Raw genomic sequence first — 20,576 nt, 5'->3', positions numbered from 1 at the left:
CATCTGAAAATTTCATCTGAAATGAGCATTTTTTTTTCAGGCTCCCATGTGTAGGTTCAGTAATTTTACTCTAATGACAGTGTATAGGTCCTTTTCTATGCAATTAAAGTGAAATAACTGAACATAAATATAGGAGCTTGATAAAAATGCTCATTTTAGAAGAATATTTCAGATGGCACTTATAGGCTTTTGCATCTGAACTCTTCATATATACACACATATAGATAGATAGATAGATAAGGATATAGATATAGGCTAGATATACCGAGAAAGCTGTAAGAACATTGAATTATAATTGAATTATTATCTTGTCTTTGTCTTTTATAATTACCTCCCCTGGCGACTGTTTTATCTGTTGTCATTTATTTTTCTATCTTTTTCCTTTTTCCTTTCCTTTTCCTCTTTTTGATGTTATTTCTTGATACGACATTGTATGTTATTGTTTTTGCATAAAAAGTAATAGACATAATAGATTATTGTGTGCATGTTTTAAGTAATAGGCCTATTAATCATCTGTATTTTAGTCGAAATTATTGTTGATTTATCATTGTTTTATTGCATTAATCATTTTCTTTCTGTTACCTACAAAAACAATTCCTCTTAATGTTGTCTTTAATTCCATTTAATAGTTCAGAGATAAAATAATAAGATGTTGTAATCCTTGTCTATTACCTACAATAATAATAAAACATATATGTACTCTGCGTTAGTTTTTATTGAATATTGTGTACATAAACATTATTTTTCCATAAATATATATTTTTGGGGTTGTGATGCACTGCGCGTCGCTCACCAGCAGATGTCGCCGTTCACTCAGTTTCTCATCAGCATCACTCATCATCATCATCTCATCATCACCTGAGAACAGACACAGCGGCATCACGACTAATGCATTTACATCATATAATGACTACAGGAAATATAGCCTAATTAACGCCATACAGCAACTGATCAGATGGATCGATGGACACCCGGATCCGAAGCCGGTGGGAAACTCCAGAGTGGATCTGATCACATCCTCACCTGAACATCATGATACAGTTATTCTGCTGTTTTTTCTCTTTATGCTATCATAGCTTCTTTTTGGATCTTGGAGGCGACGTTATCATTTCATGAATGCCAGTTAATTTGGGAACTGCTCTTTTAGATGAGGTTTTCATCTCAGTGTCTTCAGTCCTCCTCCTGACCTGAGCTCCAGTTTTCTGATCATGATGTTTCTCGGAGCAGCTCCAGATCTTGAAGATCTTCAGTGACATGAGGCTGATCATGGCCAGAAACACTTCTCTCTACTTTCGCATCGTCGAGGGACGAAATCTGCCTGCAAAAGACGTGTAAGTTGACGCTGAACAAAATTACTTTCTGTTATGATATTCATTATGTCCCCAGCTAACACAAAATATGTTCTAAGAACGTTTTGCTTGAACGTTATTTCTAACTGTTCACTGAACGTCCAGTTTTTTTTGTTGTTGTTGTTGTTGTTGTTTTTTTTAGAGACAACATTCCATTTTACAGAACGTTCCATTTTATAATTTTGCAAACATTATGGGAACGTTACTTTTTAATGTCCTCCTAGCGTTACAAAACAAGTAACGTTTAATACGTTACTATTTTGAGAATGTTATTTAAATCCAGAAAACATTGAATGAACGTTATGTTTATGTTACTGGAAAACCATTTGTACATGACAGAATGTTCTGATAGGCTAATCTTCCCTTTGAGTTATTAAAGGTTGTTTTTTTTTTTTTTTTTTCAGAGAAACATTCCCTTTTACGGAACGTTCCATTTGATAAAATTTGCAATATGGGAACGTTACGCTTTGATGTCTTCTGAACGTTACAAAATAACTAACGTTTAAAAACCGTTACTATTTCGAGATTGTTATTAAAGAACATAACACTGAATAAACGTTCTATTAATGTTAACCTTTTGTACAAAACTATGACGGAATGTTCTGATAATCTATGAAAATGTTATTTCTGACTGTTCTCTGAACATTCAAAATATTACAGTTTTGTTAATGATTAACAAACATTAGAGGAACGTCCCACTAAAACGTTTCATGAATAACGTTTTTGTGCTAAAATTTTGAGAAAGTTATTAAAGACCAGACAGCTTTCTATTCAAGTTAAACCTTGTTCATAACTTTTAGACAACCTTGTTATGAAAATGTTATTTCTGAACATTCAAATTGTTAAAATGTTTTTTTTTTTTTCTTGGTTTAGCGAACATTACATTTTATGCTTGTGAAAACATTACAACAACGTTATTTTTGAATGTCCAGTGAACATTCTGAAACAATTAGTAAGTACGCAAGTAACATTTTTAAAACGTTAGACGAACATCCAACTAAACGTTCAAAAAAAAAATAATAATATATTTTTTTTTTATTTAATCATTGTATAAGTAATGTTTTTCTGCTAACATTTCAAGAGCATTTTTAAAATAACTTTAAACAAATGTTCTGTTAAAGTTTCTGGAAAACCGTATGTTTATAACTTTGAGAGAACCTTGCAGAACGTTCTGAGAACGTTCTCTAGTGTTTGATCTAGTACTCTGGAGTCATAATGCTGTTGACATGAAGATGATGTTGTGTGTTTTTGTCAAGTTCTGGGGCCAGTGATCCGTACTGCATCGTCAAAGTTGACAATGAAGTCGTGGCCAGGTGAGTGTCACATTCTCACCTGTGTGTGTGTGTGTGTGTGTGTGTGTGTTTACTTAAGAGAACACAATTCTCCCCAAAAGTTAGAGATACAATCTGACTTTCCTTACAAAAGCATACATATTTTGTTAAATATTTTTTATATAATTATGAAATAAATAAAGTCTGACAAAACTTTCCTTAAAAACAATACGTTTTTAAATAAAATAATCTGACAAAACTTTCCGTAAAAAGGTAAAAATGTTTTTTGTTTTTTTAAAATAATTTTTTGCAATTGTGAAATAGGTCAAATCTGACAAAATTTTCTTAAAATATATATATATATTTTTAAATAAAGTAAATATATATATATATATATTTTTTTTTTGCAATTGTGAAATAGGTCAAATCTGACAAAATTTTCCTTAAAATATATATATATATATATATTTAAATAAAGTAAATATATATAATATTTTTTTCTTTTTGCAATTGTGAAATAGGTCAAATCTGACAAAATTTTCCTTAAAATATATATATTTTTTTAAATAAAGTAAAAATATATACGTTTTTTTTTTTTTTTTGGCAATTGTGAAATAGGTCAAATCTGACAAAACATTCCTTAAAAATTTAAAAATGTTAAGTAAAGTAAATAGTTTTTGTAATTGGGAAAGTAAAATGTTTTTTTTTTTTTTGAATGAAGTAAATATATATATATATATTTTATAATTTTGAAATAAAATAAAAATAATCAGCTAAATCATTTTACATTAAATCAACTGACACCAGCAGGTTTGTGTGAGGTGGCAGTGTTAATACAATTCTTGAAATGAAATATAAAATCTCACTAATTTGGCTTCAAGTATCTGTGCATCTCTGAATAATTTAGTTTATAATTTGGGCACATAAATGTCTCCAGAAGTCAATTAAATCTGGCAACACATGCCAGCATTAATGGCCTGGTTTCTGTAATTCTAAAGATGCAAAAAGTTTTCTTTTACAGTTAATTTATTGCCAGTTAGTCTGAAAAATAAATAAATAAATAAATAAACAGCTGTATGTAAATGTGCACAAAAGCCATGTCTCTAAACAAATAGGTAATTTATTGCATTTGTTTATGTTTTGAAAGCTTAATAATAGTCGCTGATTTATTGATTGCATGCATGATGATTAATGGTGCTGTATTGGTTATTGATGGAACTGATCTGTTTGCCACTGACGCTGTGATGATGGGATGCACCATTGCACTTAACAACATCAGCTGGTTACCATGGAGAACAACTAACTAATCACAAGCCCCTCGCAGAAATGATGCTGTGTGTGTGAAGGAGTCAGTGTTGCTTTCAGATGCTGTATTGTGATAGTTTGATGAACAGCACACCTGGTGTGGTGCATATTTAAAAAGCGTTGTGTCTTTTGAAATGGAAATGATCAGGCCTCCCTTTGAGAAATTGGGTGAATTGATTGATTGTTTTCCATCCTCGTCACTTATGGCCGTTTAAATTGTTCTCTGTATCCAGGCAGATTCTAATTCAGGCTCGAACGCATGTATTAAACGTACGCAAATTGGCTCCGTGCCACATGAAGCTCAGTGAAGTGTTCATTAAATCATGCGTTCTGTGTCCCGTCCAGAACCGCCACCGTCTGGAAGAACCTGAACCCGTTCTGGGGCGAGGAATACACCCTTCACCTGCCGATGGGCTTCCATACGCTCACCTTTTACGTCATGGATGAAGACACCATCGGGTAACAAACGTGCCGTGATCTCAGATTCATGATAAACATCTCAGAAGTGAAAAATGCATGAGGTTAGATGAGAAAACCGACAGCAATGTAGCTTATAAAAAAATAAACATTAAAATTATTTTCACCTAAAATTGAACTTTATATGAACGTTCATTTTTTTTCAATATTCAAAGAACACTTATATGTCCAATTTTCCCGTCGCTATAATAATGTTATTTAAAGGTTATAAAAAATGCTTCTTACAACATTCTACTATTTTCACCCAAAAATATAACATAATAGTATAATAATACGTTATTTGAACATTTATTTTTAATAGTTTAAGAATGTTAAAATGTCCAGTTTCTTGTCGTGATTAGAACGTTATTTAAAGGTTCTTTCTTAAAATGTTCTTCCAACTTTATTTTCATCCAAAATATTATTTTTAAGAACATTAAAATTTCTAGCTTTCTTGTTATGATTCGAATTTTATTTAAAGGTCACAAAAATATTTCTTTACAATGCTCTGCTAAACGTATTGTCACCCAAAATATATTATTTGAACGTTTATTTTTATTATTCTAATAACGTTAACATTTCTAGGTTTCTTGTTGTGATTATAGCGTTATTTAAAGGTTACTAAAACGTTTCTTAAATGTTCCAATCATTTTTTTACCCAAAATATAACATTATTTGAACATTTATCTTTAATATTCTAAAAACTGGTGGGTTTTTTGTCGCGATTATATGTTTCTTTACAATGCTCTACTAACTTTATTTTTACCCAAAATATACAGTTATTTGAAAGTTTATTTATAATATGTGACCCTGGATGACAAAACCACTCTTAAGTGTCAATTTTTCAAAATTGAGATTTATACATCATCTGAAAGCTGAATAAATAATATATAATAATAAATAATATTTGGCTGAAATACAACTATTTGAAAATCTGGAATCTGAGGGTGCAAAAAAAAATCAAAATATTGAGAAAATCGCTTTTAAAGTTGTCCAAATGAAGTTCTTAGCAATACATTTATGGTAAGAAATTTACAAAATATCTTCATGGAACATGATCTTTACTTAATATCCTAATGATTTTTGGCATAAAAGAAAAATCTATAATTTTGACCCATACAGTGTATTTTTGGCTATTGCTACAAATATACCCCAGCGACTTAAGACTGGTTTTGTGCTCCAGGGTCACATATTCGAAGAACATTAAAATATCCAGTTTCCTTGTCATGATTAGAATGTTGACAGTTACAAAAAAATGTTCTATTCATTTTTTTTTACCCAAAATATAACATTATTTGCACAATTATTTGTAATATTCGAAAAACTTTAAAGTGTTCAATTTTTTTTAGAATGTTCATCGAGTACAAATAACATCATAAGGACATTTTGAGAATGTTGTTTGAAAAATAACAAACGTTATGAGAAGGTATATCAATAAGGTTATAAGAATGTTTTTTGTGCTCACATTATTAGCATTGGTTCTGGTCTTCTGCTGGTGTTTGTGTTGTGGAGCCCGTCATGTGATGAACTCACGCAGTGTTTGTAAATGAACACATTCACATTCACACAGCAGAACATTTGCACACACAAACACACAGATGGTGTGATGACCACGTCTGTGATTCACTCGTTTCTCCTCTTTGTTTCTTCCGCTTGACTGTAGATCTGTTTGTTTATCTGTGTTTCATAATGCCTGTAAATGTAGAGTTGAGCTCATGCTGGTGGTTTAATGTGGAAATCTTCATGAAAATTAACATGAATCTGGTGTTGTTTCTTTATGCCGCAGTCATGATGATGTGATTGGTAAAATCTCCCTGAGTAAAGACGTGATCGCCGCTCAACACAAAGGTAATAACTTTTCTACTTTTCAAGAATAACAAGTGTGCAGAAAACAGACCCATTCAGCACAAATTAAAATAGCACAGGATTATCTAATTAGCAGAACCAATAAAGCAGTAAAATTACATTTAAATTGAAATAAAACAATTAAAATGTATAGAACAAAATTACTAAACATATTTCTAATATATAATACAAATATTTATATAAAATAATAATTGTTATTATATTTTAACAGATAATTGATATATCATTTGAAATTAATATAAAGTAATAATTTATATATATTACATATAATATGTAATACTTTAAATATTACAAAGTCTAGAAACATAAAATATCAATAAAAAATTAAAATAGAAAATATACAGTAGCTGACAGTAGATTTGTATCAAATGTAATGTCAAAGGCGTCCTGCAGTGTTTGAAATATTTCAGTCTATATATCGATTTAGACATTTTCACAGCCTATGCATGACGATTTTTTTTATTATCAAACCCTTGTATTCTGTGAAAACAGATTGTTGTTATCAGAAACACCAGATACAGATTTATTTGTACTGATTTGCATTCATCCTCCAAACAAACAAGATAAAATACACAAAGCCTTTAATACTTTTAATCTCACTTTCTGTTACTTTAAATATAAATCATTTTAACATCCCTAAGAAACTTACTGTACAAGGTATTCTTCTTAAGATTTCAGAGCTCACAGAACCAGCTGTCTTTGCACAAAAAAAAATATATACATATATATACATACATTTCTTAAAGATAGAAGAGAAATGAAGACCCATCAGCATGACATGCTGAACAGCTAAAGAATAATAGAAATCAATCAGTTAAATTAAAAAAAAAAAAAATCATGAAATTATTGCATAATACATAAAGTCATGGATTCAAATCAGTGTTATTTTAGTATTATTGAGGTCACTTTTATATTACTGTTATGCCACTTTTGTTTTTATTTATTTATTTTTATGTGCATTTATTTATTTACTATTTATTTTACTGTTATAATCACTTTTATATTACTATTATGCCACTTTATTTATTTATTATAGTCACTTTTATTATGCCAGTTTTATTTTATTTTTTAAATTAATTTGTTTATTTATTTATTTTACTAGTTAGTCACATTACTATTATGCCACTTTTGTTTTTATTTATTTGTAGTTTATTTATTTATATATTATAATCACTTTTATATTACTATTATGCCACTTTAGTTTTTATATATATTTTTATTTGTTTATTTACTATTTATTTTACTATTACAGCCACATTTTCTTCAGGTAATGTTTATTTCAAGTAACAAAATTAACTACAGTAATCCTGATCACCATGGCAACAGGAACAGTAGAATAAGCCAGAATCAGAGGAATATGTTGAGTTAAAACTACAGAAAGTGAAATGACTTGGCACAGTCTTTGTGCTAAACCATAAAACATTAACTATTAAATTGAACACAGTGTTTAAAATCACCCGGGGAGCAGAGCAATGATTATTTTCATCCTAAAGTAATTCCCTCCGCTGAAAGGCAGGAGTTATGGGTTATTACGAGCACATGCGTGATGTATGAGCGACCGCGCCGCCCTGCAGTGGGTTTCATGTTCTCCCAGCATGCACTTGCCCTGCATGATTCACTGCAGCCTGTCAGGACTGACTCACCCCTCACCCACGGGATCATGGGAAGCGTTGGGCTCTGTGAAACTCTCCGATGAGAGATGATTTACTGTAATTGCATCCTCCTGCTGTACCTGCTCTGCTTTAAAATCATGCTGCATGGCCCCGTTCACATTTCTCTGCAGGATTATGTGAATTTTATGCATGCACATTTACAAAAACCAAATACACCATCATTTTGTGTATAAACGCAGCCAGAGCATAAGCATACATCTATGCATTAGATACTGTATCCCACAATGCACCATGCACGACTTGACTTTCCATTTCCATTTCCAGTCTGACAAATGAACTGCAAATCATAGCACTATTTTTGACATCACCTTTGTTGACAAATTTTTTTGATCATGCTGTCAAAGTCTCTGAAATGTGACAAAAACAGATTTACAATGCAAAACATTTTTAGAGCCGCTGCATTTAGCATGCAATAAATCTAAATACGGTTTCTATATAATATGTAAAAAGTATGCACTGATAAACATTTAAACAGTATTATGCTGTATTAAACCTACGACACTGCATGCTTGTTTCAGTGTGTGGCATCCAGTTATCATCTCAGAAATATTGAATATTAAAAATTAAATGAAATATTTTGTATTTTTAATTCAATATAAAATAATGAGTCAAGATGATGTTAAGATTGACACCAGGTTTATTAAAGTTAACAAAAACAGAAACTAAAACCATTAAAAACAAATCTTTATGAAATGAAATAAAAAAGGTAAACTGTCAAAGTCAAGTCAAGTCAAGTCACCTTTATTTATATAGCGCTTTTACAATACAGATTGTGTCAAAGCACTTAACAGTATCAAATTGGAGGATAGAGTGTCAGTAATGTATAATGATAAGATTAAACACTCAATTTTCAATTTTCAGTTAAAGGCATTTCATTATTGAATTCAGAGATGTCATTGTCTAGCTCAGTTTAGTTTAAATAGTATCTGTGCAATCAAATCGGCGATAATCGCTAGAAATGAAGTGTCCCCAACTGAGCAAGCCAGAGGCGACAGCGACAAGGAACCAAAACTCCCTCTGTGACAGAATGGAGAAAAAAACCTTGGGAGAAACCAGGCTCAGTCGGGGGTCAGTTCTCCTCTGACCAGACGAAACCCGCAGTTCAAAAGTTTATATTTCTATTTTAATTTTGTTGCAATTTCTAACAATAGTAGTATTATGTAGTTAGGTATTTTATTATATTTTTGTTATTTTGTTATTTTTGGTTGATATATCTGGGGATATATCTCTGGGGGTCATCTGGGTGTCCTGGTCTCCGCCGACGATCAGGGCCGCAGACATCACCTCCCGGCGCCGACCCACCATCTGATCGGATACGGACTGAGAAACAGACTAGGAAAGAAACAGACAAATATTAGCGTAGATGCCATTCAACTTACGATGTAACGAGTACATCGTGTGTTATGGGGAGTGTTCCCGGTTCCGGTTGATCTAATTAATGCAGCCTAACAATCCTTTAATGGATTTGAATAATAGAAGCGTATTAATGTGTTATGTGTAAGCCAGGCTAAAGAGATGTGTCTTTAATCTAGATTTGAACTGACAGAGTGTGTCTGAACAGTGTTAGGTAGACTGTTCCAGAGTTTGGGTGCTAAATAGGAAAAGGATCTGCCGTCCGCAGTCGATTTTGATATTCTAGGTATTATCAAACGGCCGGAGTTTTGAGAACGCAGCGGACGTGGAGGACTGTAGTGTGATAAGAGCTCGCTCAAGTACTGAGGAGCTAAACCATTCAGGGCTTTATAAGTAATTAACAAGATTTTTAAATCTATCCGATGTTTGATAGGGAGCCAGTGCAGTGTTGACAGAACCGGGCTAATATGATCATATTTCCTGGTTCTAGTAAGGACTCTAGCTGCTGCATTTTGGACTAACTGTAGTTTGTTGATCAAGCGTGCAGAACAACCACCCAATAAAGCATTACAATAGTCTAACCTTGAGGTCATAAACGCATGAATTAACATTTCTGCATTTGACGTTGAGAGCATTGGTCGCAATTTAGATATGCTTTTGAGATGAAAAAATGCAGTTTTACAGATGCTAGAAACATGGCTTTCAAATGAAAGATTGCTATCGAACAGCACACCTAGGTTCCTGACTGATGAAGAAGAATTGACAGAGCAGCCGTCAAGTGTTAGATAATGTTCTAGGTTATTACATGTGGGGTTTTAGGTCCGATAATTAACACCTCTGTTTTTCAGAATTTAGCAGTAAAAATTACTCGTCATCCAGTTTTTATATCGACTATGCATTCCGTTAGTTTCTCAATTTGGTGTGTTTCACCGGTCGCGAAGAAATATAGAGCTGAGTATCATCAGCATAACAGTGAAAGCTAACACCATGTCTCCTGATAATATCTCCCAAGGGTAACATATAAAGCGTGAAAAGTAACGGCCCTAGTACTGAGCCTTGAGGTACTCCATACTGCAAAGCAACATGTTTCATTTTTTTATTGAGTTTAACTTGATGAACTAATATAAATAAAGCTGCAATAAAAACATTAATAAAAATATTAAAAACTATATAAACATGACAAAATAAAAATGCAAATAAACATGACAAAAACACACAACTAAAAATGTAACTAAAATTAAAATAAAAACTTAATATATAAAAATAAAAACTTAATATATAAAAATAAAAACTATCAAAGTAAAAAAAAACTCTTAATAATAATAATAATAATAATAGTAGTATGCAAATGATACTCAAATAACATTGATTCACAGCTGATGTTACTTTATATTTGTCACACTGGAAATGAAAGGTTTGCATTGCATTGCATTGTGGGATACAGTCTCTTCAACTTCAACTTTTATTTATTTGTATAGCACATTTTAACGCAATTTTATTGCCCAAAGTGCTTCACAATTTAAAAGAAAGCATATACAAAGATTAAAACAATGACATCTGACATAATTAGTAAGAATAAACCACTTGATGAACCAACCCACATGTGACAAATACCCTTTATCGGGTGTTGTTCCTCTATGAAAGAACTCTACGAAGGTCTTTTCTCTACGAAAGCTAATGTAAAAAGATGAGTTTTCAACTGAGACTTAAAAACTTCTAAGGATGGAGCCTGGCGAATATGAAGTGGAAGACTATTCCACAATTTGGGAGCCACAACCATAAATGCTCTATCACCTTTAGACTTTTTTTTAGAACGAGGAACCGACAGTAACAGTTTATCTGCTGATCTCAGTGTCCTAGCTGATGTGTGGTACTCTAAAAGATTAGTGATATAACTTGGGGACATGTTATGAAGTGCTTTAAAAACCATCAATAAAATCTTAAAATCGATCCTGTACTGAACTGGTAGCCAATGGAGAGAGGATAATATTGGAGTAATATGATCTCTTTTCTTCGTGCCTGTCAAAAGTCTGGCTGCAGCATTCTGTACAATTTGCAGACGAGATAGTTGTCGCTGACAGATCCCAACATAAAGAGAATTGCAATAGTCCAATCTCGAGGTAATAAATGCATGGACTACGGTCTCTAAATCTTTAAAACTAAGAATGGGTTTTAACCTGAAATCATTCTAAGTTGGTAAAACTACTTTTACTACCGATTTTATTTGATTGTCAAAGCTAAGAGTTGAGTCGATTATGACACCCAGGTTTCTTACACTGTTTTTTACAATTATTTCTAAAGGAGCAATAGTACTAGAAATCATCTCTTTAAATTTTGGTTGACCAAAAATAATTATCTCTGATTTCTTTTCATTTAGCTGAAGAAAATTTTTAGACAACCAAATTTTGACCTCTTCCAGACAGAGTATCAGGGACTGTAGCGAGTGCTCGTTCCCGACTTTAAGTGGTAAATATATCTGAGTGTCATCGGCATACATATGATATGAAATGTCGTGGCGATGACATATAGATCCAAGTGGGCACATGTACAATGAAAATAATGTAGGGCCCAGAATAAAACCTTGAGGAAGACCATATTTTAAAGGAGCCACAGAAGATGAAGTATTTGCGAAGTTAACAAAACATTTTCTATCATGCAAATATGAGTGAAACCATTTTAAAGCTGTTCCTTTGATGCCTACATCACACTCCAAACGTTTTAAAAGGATCGAGTGATCAACAGTGTCGAATGCTGCACTGAGATCCAGCATAATTAAAACAACCCCCAACCCAGAGTCAACTGCCATCAGTAAATCGTTCACAACTTTTACCAAAGCGGTCTCTGTACTATGACCAGCTCTAAATCCAGATTGGAATTTATCCAGAATATCATTTTCAGTTAAAAAAGGAGTAATTTGAGAAAGAACAACCTTTTCTAAAACTTTAGATAAACATGGTAATTTAGAAATTGGGCGGAAATTATTCAGCTCTGTAGGGTCAAGGCCTGATTTTTTAAGTAAGGGAGAGACCACTGCTTGCTTAAGACAGGGTGGAACAACACCATTAATTAAAGAGCTATTCACAATAGATAATATACAAGGACCCATAATTTCGAACAGATCCTTTAAAAAGTGAGGAGGAATGGGATCTAAAGGAGTATGTGACAGTTTCATATGTTTAACAATGCCCTCCAGAGCTGGAAGAGAGACAAGATCAAAGCAATCAAATATACAAGAACTTGGCATAGAGGCTGCTAGAACACTATGAGAGGATACAATATCTTCTCTGACTGACTCAATCTTTCTTATAAAAAAGTGCAAAAAATCCTCACAGGTATGTGAAACTCTGCAGTGCATGCTGGCTGTATACTGCACACTTTGGCAAATGCAAACTGTATATGGTTTACAGTATAAATACTGTATACTGCAAAACCAAAAAAATAATATGCATGCTATTCTGAACACATCCAACGACTCTTTTGTAATCTGTTGAAATAAGTGAAGTTTCAGCCCTGTTATATGTGTGTTTTCCTGCAGGTTTGGATAACTGGCTGAATCTGACGCGTGTGGATCCAGATGAAGATGTTCAGGGTGAGATTCATTTGGCTCTGGAGCTGCACAGAGACGCTCAGAGAACCAGTCTGCACTGTCACGTCATCGAGGCCCGGTGAGGACCACATCCAGCCTTCTGATAAACTTACATTATTACAAATATTATATGTTCTGTAACAGACTGCTTTTCTTCCTCTATTGTAAGTTGCTTTGGATAAAAGTGCATAAATGTTAAATCTATGCATCAGCTGTTTCTCAGTCAGTCTGAATCGTGAAGCGTTGTGTGTTTGTGTGGTTACAGTGATTTGGCTCCACGTGATATTTCCGGTACCTCTGATCCGTTCACCAGAATCATCTACAACAACCTCAGCACTGAGACATCGGTGAGATCTTCTGTCTCCATCCTTACTGTTACCAGAGTCTCTCAGGCTACAAAACACGCCATTAAAGCACGCTTCTGCATGTTCAAAACATTGACAGTACACGCCAGAACCAGCCGTTTGGGTGCAGTTTTCACTTCCCTCCTTCTTCTTATATTGGAGCAGCATGATTTGGAAAAAAAAACAAAATCTTGTGATTTTTTGGATAAAAATGAGCTCCATGCTCCTTGTTTGCTGTGCTTGTTTGTAGCGATGCAAAATTTGTGCTTATATATTAATATGATTATAAAATAATAATAACAATCATCATCATTATTTTTGTATTATTATTACTAAATAAAATATTAAGCAATATAAGAAATATTGTAATATTTCATTGAAAAATAAAAAATTAGCATTTAAGTAAAATATAATAATAATAATAATTATATTTTTTTCTTTTACAGTACAACTGTAAAATTACAATACTAATATTTATGACTTAATATGTTGTGCTTGTTTGTAGATCTCCACAATTCGGCCCAAAATTGTGTGAATATATATGAGTATGGCTTAATAATAATAGTTATTATTTTTATTATTATTATTACAACGTAAATAAAAATATTAAACAAAATAACAACTATTGCTATTGTAATATTTCACTGTAAAAAACTGAGTATTGAAGAAAAGTTTTATAATAATAATGATTTTATTTTACAGTACAACTGAAGGATTATAATACTAATATTTCTGACTTAATATATTTTCTTGTGCTTGTTTGGTTGGCTCCACAATTTGACCCGAAATGTTATGATCAATAATAATTATAATAATTATTTTATTTTATAGCACAACTGTAAAATTACAATATTAATACTTCTGACTTAATATCTTTTCTTCTTCTTCTTCTTCTTGTTAGCATTGCTAAATAAATATGAAACAATATAAGAAATATCACTATTAAAAAGAAAACACTGAGCATTTTAGCAAAATAAAGTTCAACAAAGTTCTTGCATGATCAGTATGCGGTATTAAAATGAATTCCTGATGAGCGTGTTCTGCTGTAAGTGTCATAATACCAGGCTGTTTCATCAGATCATAAAGAAGACGCGCTTCCCGCACTGGGATGAGACGCTGGAGTTGAGTTTGGATGAAGGTGACGATGATGATGGTGGAAGCGTGACGGTGGAGGTCTGGGACTGGGACATGGTGGGCAAGAACGACTTCCTGGGAAAGGTGAGCCGACAGTCGTCGATTGTTTAAACTATTAATTTAAATCATTTTAAATAACTAGCTGACATTCACTGCAGCAATGAAGTGTCACTATGTTTTCCATGCATGCATTTTTATGTGAAATTTGGGATATTGCATTAAAAAAATGCTGTGTGGAAATGCTAAGATGTGCATACAATCTTAAGATTTGCATAAAATAATCGATTTTTGTGCATATAAACGTCAAACTAAATATGATGGAAGCAATCTGTGTTTCCATCCATGCATCTTAGTATACATATGCGAAATAGAACATATTGCATTAAAAAAAACACTGTGTGGAAATGCCAAGATGCGCATAAAATAAACAGTTGCAAAAAAAAAAAATAAGTGCTCAACTGAGGCAGATCATTTTTTGTGCATAAACATAAAACAAAATATTATGGAAGCAATCTATGTTTCCATCCATGCATCTTTGGATACATATGCAAAATTTGGGATATTGCATTAAAAAAAAAGATGTGCATAAAATCTTAAGATGAGAAAAAATGGGTATAAACTGAAATACATTAGAAACACATAGGGCATTGTTCCCCTAAAAATGATCTTTTACTCACCCTCATGTTGCTTGAATCCAGTATGTGTGGTTGTTTCTTCTGCACGTGTACATGATGATTATGATGGTAGCACTGGTGTTTTTGGGTGAACTGTATTGATTGTGTGTTTGTGGGTTGTACAGGTGGAGATCCCTCTGTCGTGTCTGCACAGATCTCCTTCGCTGCAGGGCTGGTTTCGCTTGCTGCCGCTGGGAAACACGGAGGACGACGCTGGGTGTGTGTGTGTTATACAGTCACATTCATTAGTCACATTGTGTGTGTGTGTGTGTGTGATGGCAATTTAATTTAATGACAAGCTGTTTTCACGTCACATTAAGGAAGAGAATTGACCAGGGTCAGAAATTAACTTTCCATTAAAGGGCAACATTTCCCCCCTGATATTGATTTCCAGGGACATTTATTTCATTCAAAAGGGCAGTTTTGTAATTACCTTATTAATTGTATATGTGTTGTCTTTCATGTCAAATACGTAAACTTAACCAATTACTTCAATCAATCAGCTTAAACTGTTACCAATAGCAACAATCTGTTTAAAATTGTATATAAATGATATATTTAAAAAACAGGAACTCATTATAGGGTAGGTCTGTTGTCCAAATGAAGTTCTTAGTAATGCAAATTACTAATCAAAAATTAAGTTTTGATACATTTACAAAATATCTTCATGGAACATGATTTTTACTTAATATACTAATGATTTTTGGCATAAAAGAAAAATTGATAATTTTTGGCTATTGCTACAAATATACCCCAGCGACTTAAGACTGGTTTTGTGCACCAGGGTCACATTTTATTTGAATCACGACAGCAGTAACAGATTTAATTTAATTGTGCAGGGGCAATTTTTGCCCATTTATCTTTATTTTTTGCCTCTTTATCCTTAAATTTGTGGGGCATTTTGTTCATTTTGGGGGTTTGATATTTGTACTGGAAAATGGCAAGTTTTTCATTGTGATAGCTTTTTCTCAACACTAGTTTGTGTTTGTGAAACTCTAGTTTAAAGGGATTGGTAATGATGCAAACACACCCCAAAAAATACTTGTTGCACACCACAGTTTCCCATCTTACAGATCGGTTCTATTTTAGGCTGAAGAGAATGAAACCCAAACAGTGAAAGCACTATTCTAAAGCACACAGTCAGACGCATGACTGACCGTCTCTCTGTCTGTTTCTCAGAGGTAAACTGGGTGCTCTGCGTCTGAAGGTGCGTTTGGCCGAGGAGAGGATCCTTCCGTCTGTGTATTATCAGCCTCTGATGGAGCTGCTGGTGGAAGCCGTCCTCTCGCCGTCTGAGGTGCATCACACACCTGAACAATCGCACACAGAGACTGTTTAACTATACATTCAGTTCTGGTGCTTCAGCTATTCCTCATTAACAGATGAAACCTAGAACCAAAAATACTGGCACTAAAACACTGACGATGAACCACAGTGATGTCACGTTTGTCAAATTTAGTTCCAAATCAACTAGTTCCTCTTCTATCTGCCAAACAAGGTTGTGCTACATTGTAATTAAGAGTGTCCGTTAAATTCCTCGCCTTGAACAGAATGTGAATTGGCGGCGGCAAACAAAATGCAGAATTTTAATTTAAATTTGAATTTCATTTAAAATACTGCTATAGTGTAGTTTAATAATACATTTCATATAAATGTTCTCACATACACAACATATAGACTAGCTCAGAAAATATTTCCGTTTTTTATTTGAATTTTTAAGATATATAGTTGTGTTAGTTTTTTTTTTTTTGTGATGCCTATATAGTTTTTATTCATTTTATTTCAGTTCATTTTAGTACATCAAGTTAAATTAAATGAAAATGAGAAATGCATGAATGTATTATTAAATGCATGCATATTTAATAATACATGAAAAATCAATGCTTCAAATGACTAGAGGCATTTACGTGTAATTTAAACACTTTGTTTCACTATTTTTAATAAATTTACTTTAAATTTACACACAGCACACTGCATTTTCTAGAAATCTGTAATTTTCTGTTTTCTTTTTAATTTCACTTCAAATTTTAGTAATTTAGTTGTTCTTCTTTTTTAATGTAAATAGTTCTTATTTCAGTTCTAGTTATTTTAATACGTCAACTAAATTAAAATGAGAAACGTTTCCACAAAAAAACATAATGCAGGCAAGTGTTATTCTAGTATCATTGAGTTACAATTAAAATTGTATTAATATTTTAAATTAGTTTTTATTTTTATTTTTATTTTAATATTTTAATATTTTAAACTATTTTTTTTTGTGCGTCATTTTAGAACTAAATAAAAATGAGAAATGTTGCATTGGCGACTAAATGAATTTTTTTTATTTCAGTTAACATTTATTTTATTTCAGTTAATGAAAAATAATAACAGGTTTTGTTATTTATGTTTGCACTATTATGCACATTGAGCATTGGGCTCGGAGAAACGCAGTTTCGTTCTGCTGGACACTTGTAAGGCTAGAATGACAATAAAGTATTTGAACTTTGAACTAATGGAAATGCTTTTTTATGGTTTTGGTTTAGTTTCAATTACACATAATAACCCTGATGCAGGCCCAAAAACAGAAACCTTTAACATAACATCTAAGACGTAACTTGTTCTTGTCCATTCTTGTCCCAAAATCGATTGAATTCCTCTTCATCATTCCAAATCATCCTCCTGCGTGAATTGCACGTTCTCACGTAGTGAATTGTTCCTCTGCTGTCAGGTGGATGAGCCCACGCCGCTGACTCTGCTGGAGGAGGTGACGACGGTGGAGAGCAGGCAAGACGTGGCCATGACGCTGGTCAAGATCTATCTGGGTCAGGGTCTGGTGGTGCCCTTCCTGGACTACCTCAACACCAGAGAGGTCCACAGCACCAGTACGTGAATGTGTGTGTGTGTGTGTGTGTGCATGGATCGCGGAGCGAACCTAAAGATGGGGGGCAAAATAATATGTATGCTAATTTACTTGAGTTTCTAACAAAATGTTTTATGTAATGTTATAAACGAGTCTATTTAAAAATATTAAAACGTTATGTAAAAAATCATTTGAAATAAACGAATGAAGATTTTTACATTTTAACAGTCACTGGTCACCACTTAAAGGAGACCTATTATGCCCCTTTTTTACAAGATGTAAGTCTCTGATGTCCCCAGAGTGTGTATGTGAAGTTTTAGCTCAGAATACCCCACAGATACATTTTTAGAGCTTATTAAAATTGCCACTTTTAGGGTATGTGCCAAAACGCGCTGATTTTGAGTATGTTGCTTTAAATGCGAATGAGCTGTTGCTCTGGAGAAGAGGGCGGAGCTTCAAGAGCTAAAGCTTCGCCATTAGCAGTGCTAGCCTTTGCAAATAAACATCCCACTATTAGGGGTGGGCGGATCGATCCTAATATCGATAGTATCGATACCAACGTTGGTATCGGTATTGGATCGATACTAGCCTGATTAGATCGGTACTTTAGGTTAATTTTCTCTCTTCTACACTTAATATATTGCTTAATACATTCAACAAAGAATAGACATGTCTGTGTGTTTATATTCCGCTCTTTTCATGTCTTGTATGCAGACATTACTGCTCCTCCACTTCTTTAGTGTTTTGTTATGCCATCACGTGACTCAGCGGCTCCAAGCGCAAGCGGATATTATTGGCTACAGCGAGAGATGGAACTGTAGAAATTCGCTACTGTGGCAACAGCACCAAATTTATTCACCTTTTTCAATGTGGAAGTAAGCTTTTTTCATAGACTGAATGTGCGAGACTTCCACTTCATTAGGCACGGTATTGAAATCATGAGAAAAATAACAGTGCAATAAACGGTAAAATAGTTTGTGCTATCCACCATGTGTGTTTATAATTAAGACAATTCATTTAAATAATACGGTAAGAAACACCAGTTTGCAATACCAAGGAAGCAGCAAAACAAGCTGTTTTGTACAGTTAAAAATTGCTGGAAGTGGATGAGACTGGAAGCCAGACCCATTAAATTTACCGAATTTGGCCTTTTTATACAGTATTACTGTCTTCCACCATTAAGCCACGTTGTTGTTGTTTTTTTGTTTTTTCTTTATAAAGGTTTTCTATCAGAGGAAAACACTTAACATGCATGCACTTTGCGTTCATATCCTGGGCTGCTTGCCTGCATATAGTTTGCATCATCAGTATACTGAGTTGGCCTTTCAATATTACTTTCTTAATGCATTAGGCCACGTTATGTTTTTTTTTTTCTTTATAACTCTTTTCTATGGGAGGAAAATGCTTTACACGAAACTTCATATTCTGGGCTCCTCTGCTTGCACACTCCTTTCAGAAAGGCAAATAATATCCAAATAGCTTTAAGGTGAATGTAATATTTTAGTCATATCACCATAAGTTATTGTTAATTTTCAAAGTGTAATTGGTCATTTAAATGTATGTTATTAAAAAGGAAAAAGTATCGGTATCAGTATCAGTATCGGCGATACTTGCCCTGTATTTACTTGGTATCGGATCAATACCAATATTTGCAGTATCGCACACCCCTACCCACTATTAGTACAAGCCTGTTATCTTTACAGAAAACATACTCTTGTTTCAAAGTCATCTGATCATACTGTGCATAATAAATTCGCGTTTATGAATTACACAGACGGGGAGCGTGGCGGGATAAAAATAACAACATAGCTGGTCTCAAGCAATCACAAACTTTATAAGTCCCACTTCTGATTATGAGCTTGACAACTTCAAGCGATCGACTCACATTGCTTTCATATGCAACTTTTAACTACCATATTCCTATTTAAGATCATTCTGGCAGCACTTGAAGGCAGCATCAGTGAAAACAATGATAGCTTTAGCAATTAACCTTACAGAGTGCCAAGAAGCTTTCAGAAAGGCAATTTGGAAAACAAATGCGTGATATTTACTTTGTCTGGAGCTGATGTTCGCGCACGAAGCGTTGGTATTGATTCCTAAACATTTAGGGGACGTTACAGATTTTTTTCCGGGATATTTCCTTCGAAAATTTAATTTAACCACAGTGTCCTCGGCTCAGATGGGGGAGATTATGGCGACTCCTATGTTCATTAGTGCATCCCAAAACACAACACTTGTAAAGCCTCTTTGGTGCTGACATTGTATATAACTCCAGTGATGGTGGACCGCAGGTTCTCACTCAGGCCTCGGTGATGTGAACAGAGGGAGAATCTGAAACAGCTCGTTTGGGGAGATTGTTCACGATTTATTGGTTTTATAAAAAAAAAAATTAGTTGGTGGATTTTTTACATTATAGGCTCGTTGTTTTCACACACTGCAGCTGTGATTTTTGCATAATAGGTCCCCTTTAATGGCATAATTGTAAAATAATATTTGAAGTGTAACATTAGTTCCAAAGGTCATTTACTCATTTTGATCATCAGAGCTTGTGTCCGGACTATAAAATTTTATCCCAATACTTTTGTTATTATTTAATGTTTGCAATACAGAAATGTAGCCTGCTGAGTAGACTGATTCAAACATGAGCGCTGTTCTCTCTGGATCAGCAGCTGTGCGAAAGCAGGTTTAAATATTCCGATGTGATTGTAATTTGAAAGGTTTAATTA

At 33.4% G+C, this 20,576-nt stretch overlaps 1 protein-coding gene across 2 annotated transcripts in view; it reads left to right on the top strand.

Annotated features, from left to right (window-relative positions):
- Positions 1-864: 864 nt before the first annotated feature.
- Positions 865-20,576, top strand: part of LOC131546368 (rasGAP-activating-like protein 1) — a 38,040-nt gene continuing 18,328 nt past the window's right edge. The window contains exons 1-11 of one of the 2 annotated variants that reach the window (XM_058785922.1): positions 865-1,040; positions 1,148-1,331; positions 2,606-2,662; positions 4,271-4,384; positions 6,168-6,229; positions 12,809-12,938; positions 13,125-13,206; positions 14,281-14,421; positions 15,137-15,228; positions 16,191-16,308; positions 17,719-17,872. In XM_058785922.1, coding sequence (XP_058641905.1) covers positions 1,255-1,331; positions 2,606-2,662; positions 4,271-4,384; positions 6,168-6,229; positions 12,809-12,938; positions 13,125-13,206; positions 14,281-14,421; positions 15,137-15,228; positions 16,191-16,308; positions 17,719-17,872 — 1,027 coding nt within the window. In that variant the 5' untranslated portion in view covers positions 865-1,040; positions 1,148-1,254. Of the gene's footprint in view, positions 1,332-2,605; positions 2,663-4,270; positions 4,385-6,167; positions 6,230-12,808; positions 12,939-13,124; positions 13,207-14,280; positions 14,422-15,136; positions 15,229-16,190; positions 16,309-17,718; positions 17,873-20,576 lie in introns of both variants that reach the window. The other variant, XM_058785920.1, reaches the window with a different exon arrangement.

This window comes from Onychostoma macrolepis, chromosome 08 (genome assembly GCF_012432095.1).
Source record: "Onychostoma macrolepis isolate SWU-2019 chromosome 08, ASM1243209v1, whole genome shotgun sequence".
Lineage (NCBI taxonomy): Eukaryota > Metazoa > Chordata > Actinopteri > Cypriniformes > Cyprinidae > Onychostoma > Onychostoma macrolepis.
The sequence above is the reverse complement of the archived record's forward strand: the minus strand, read 5'-3'. Positions and strand labels throughout refer to the sequence as shown.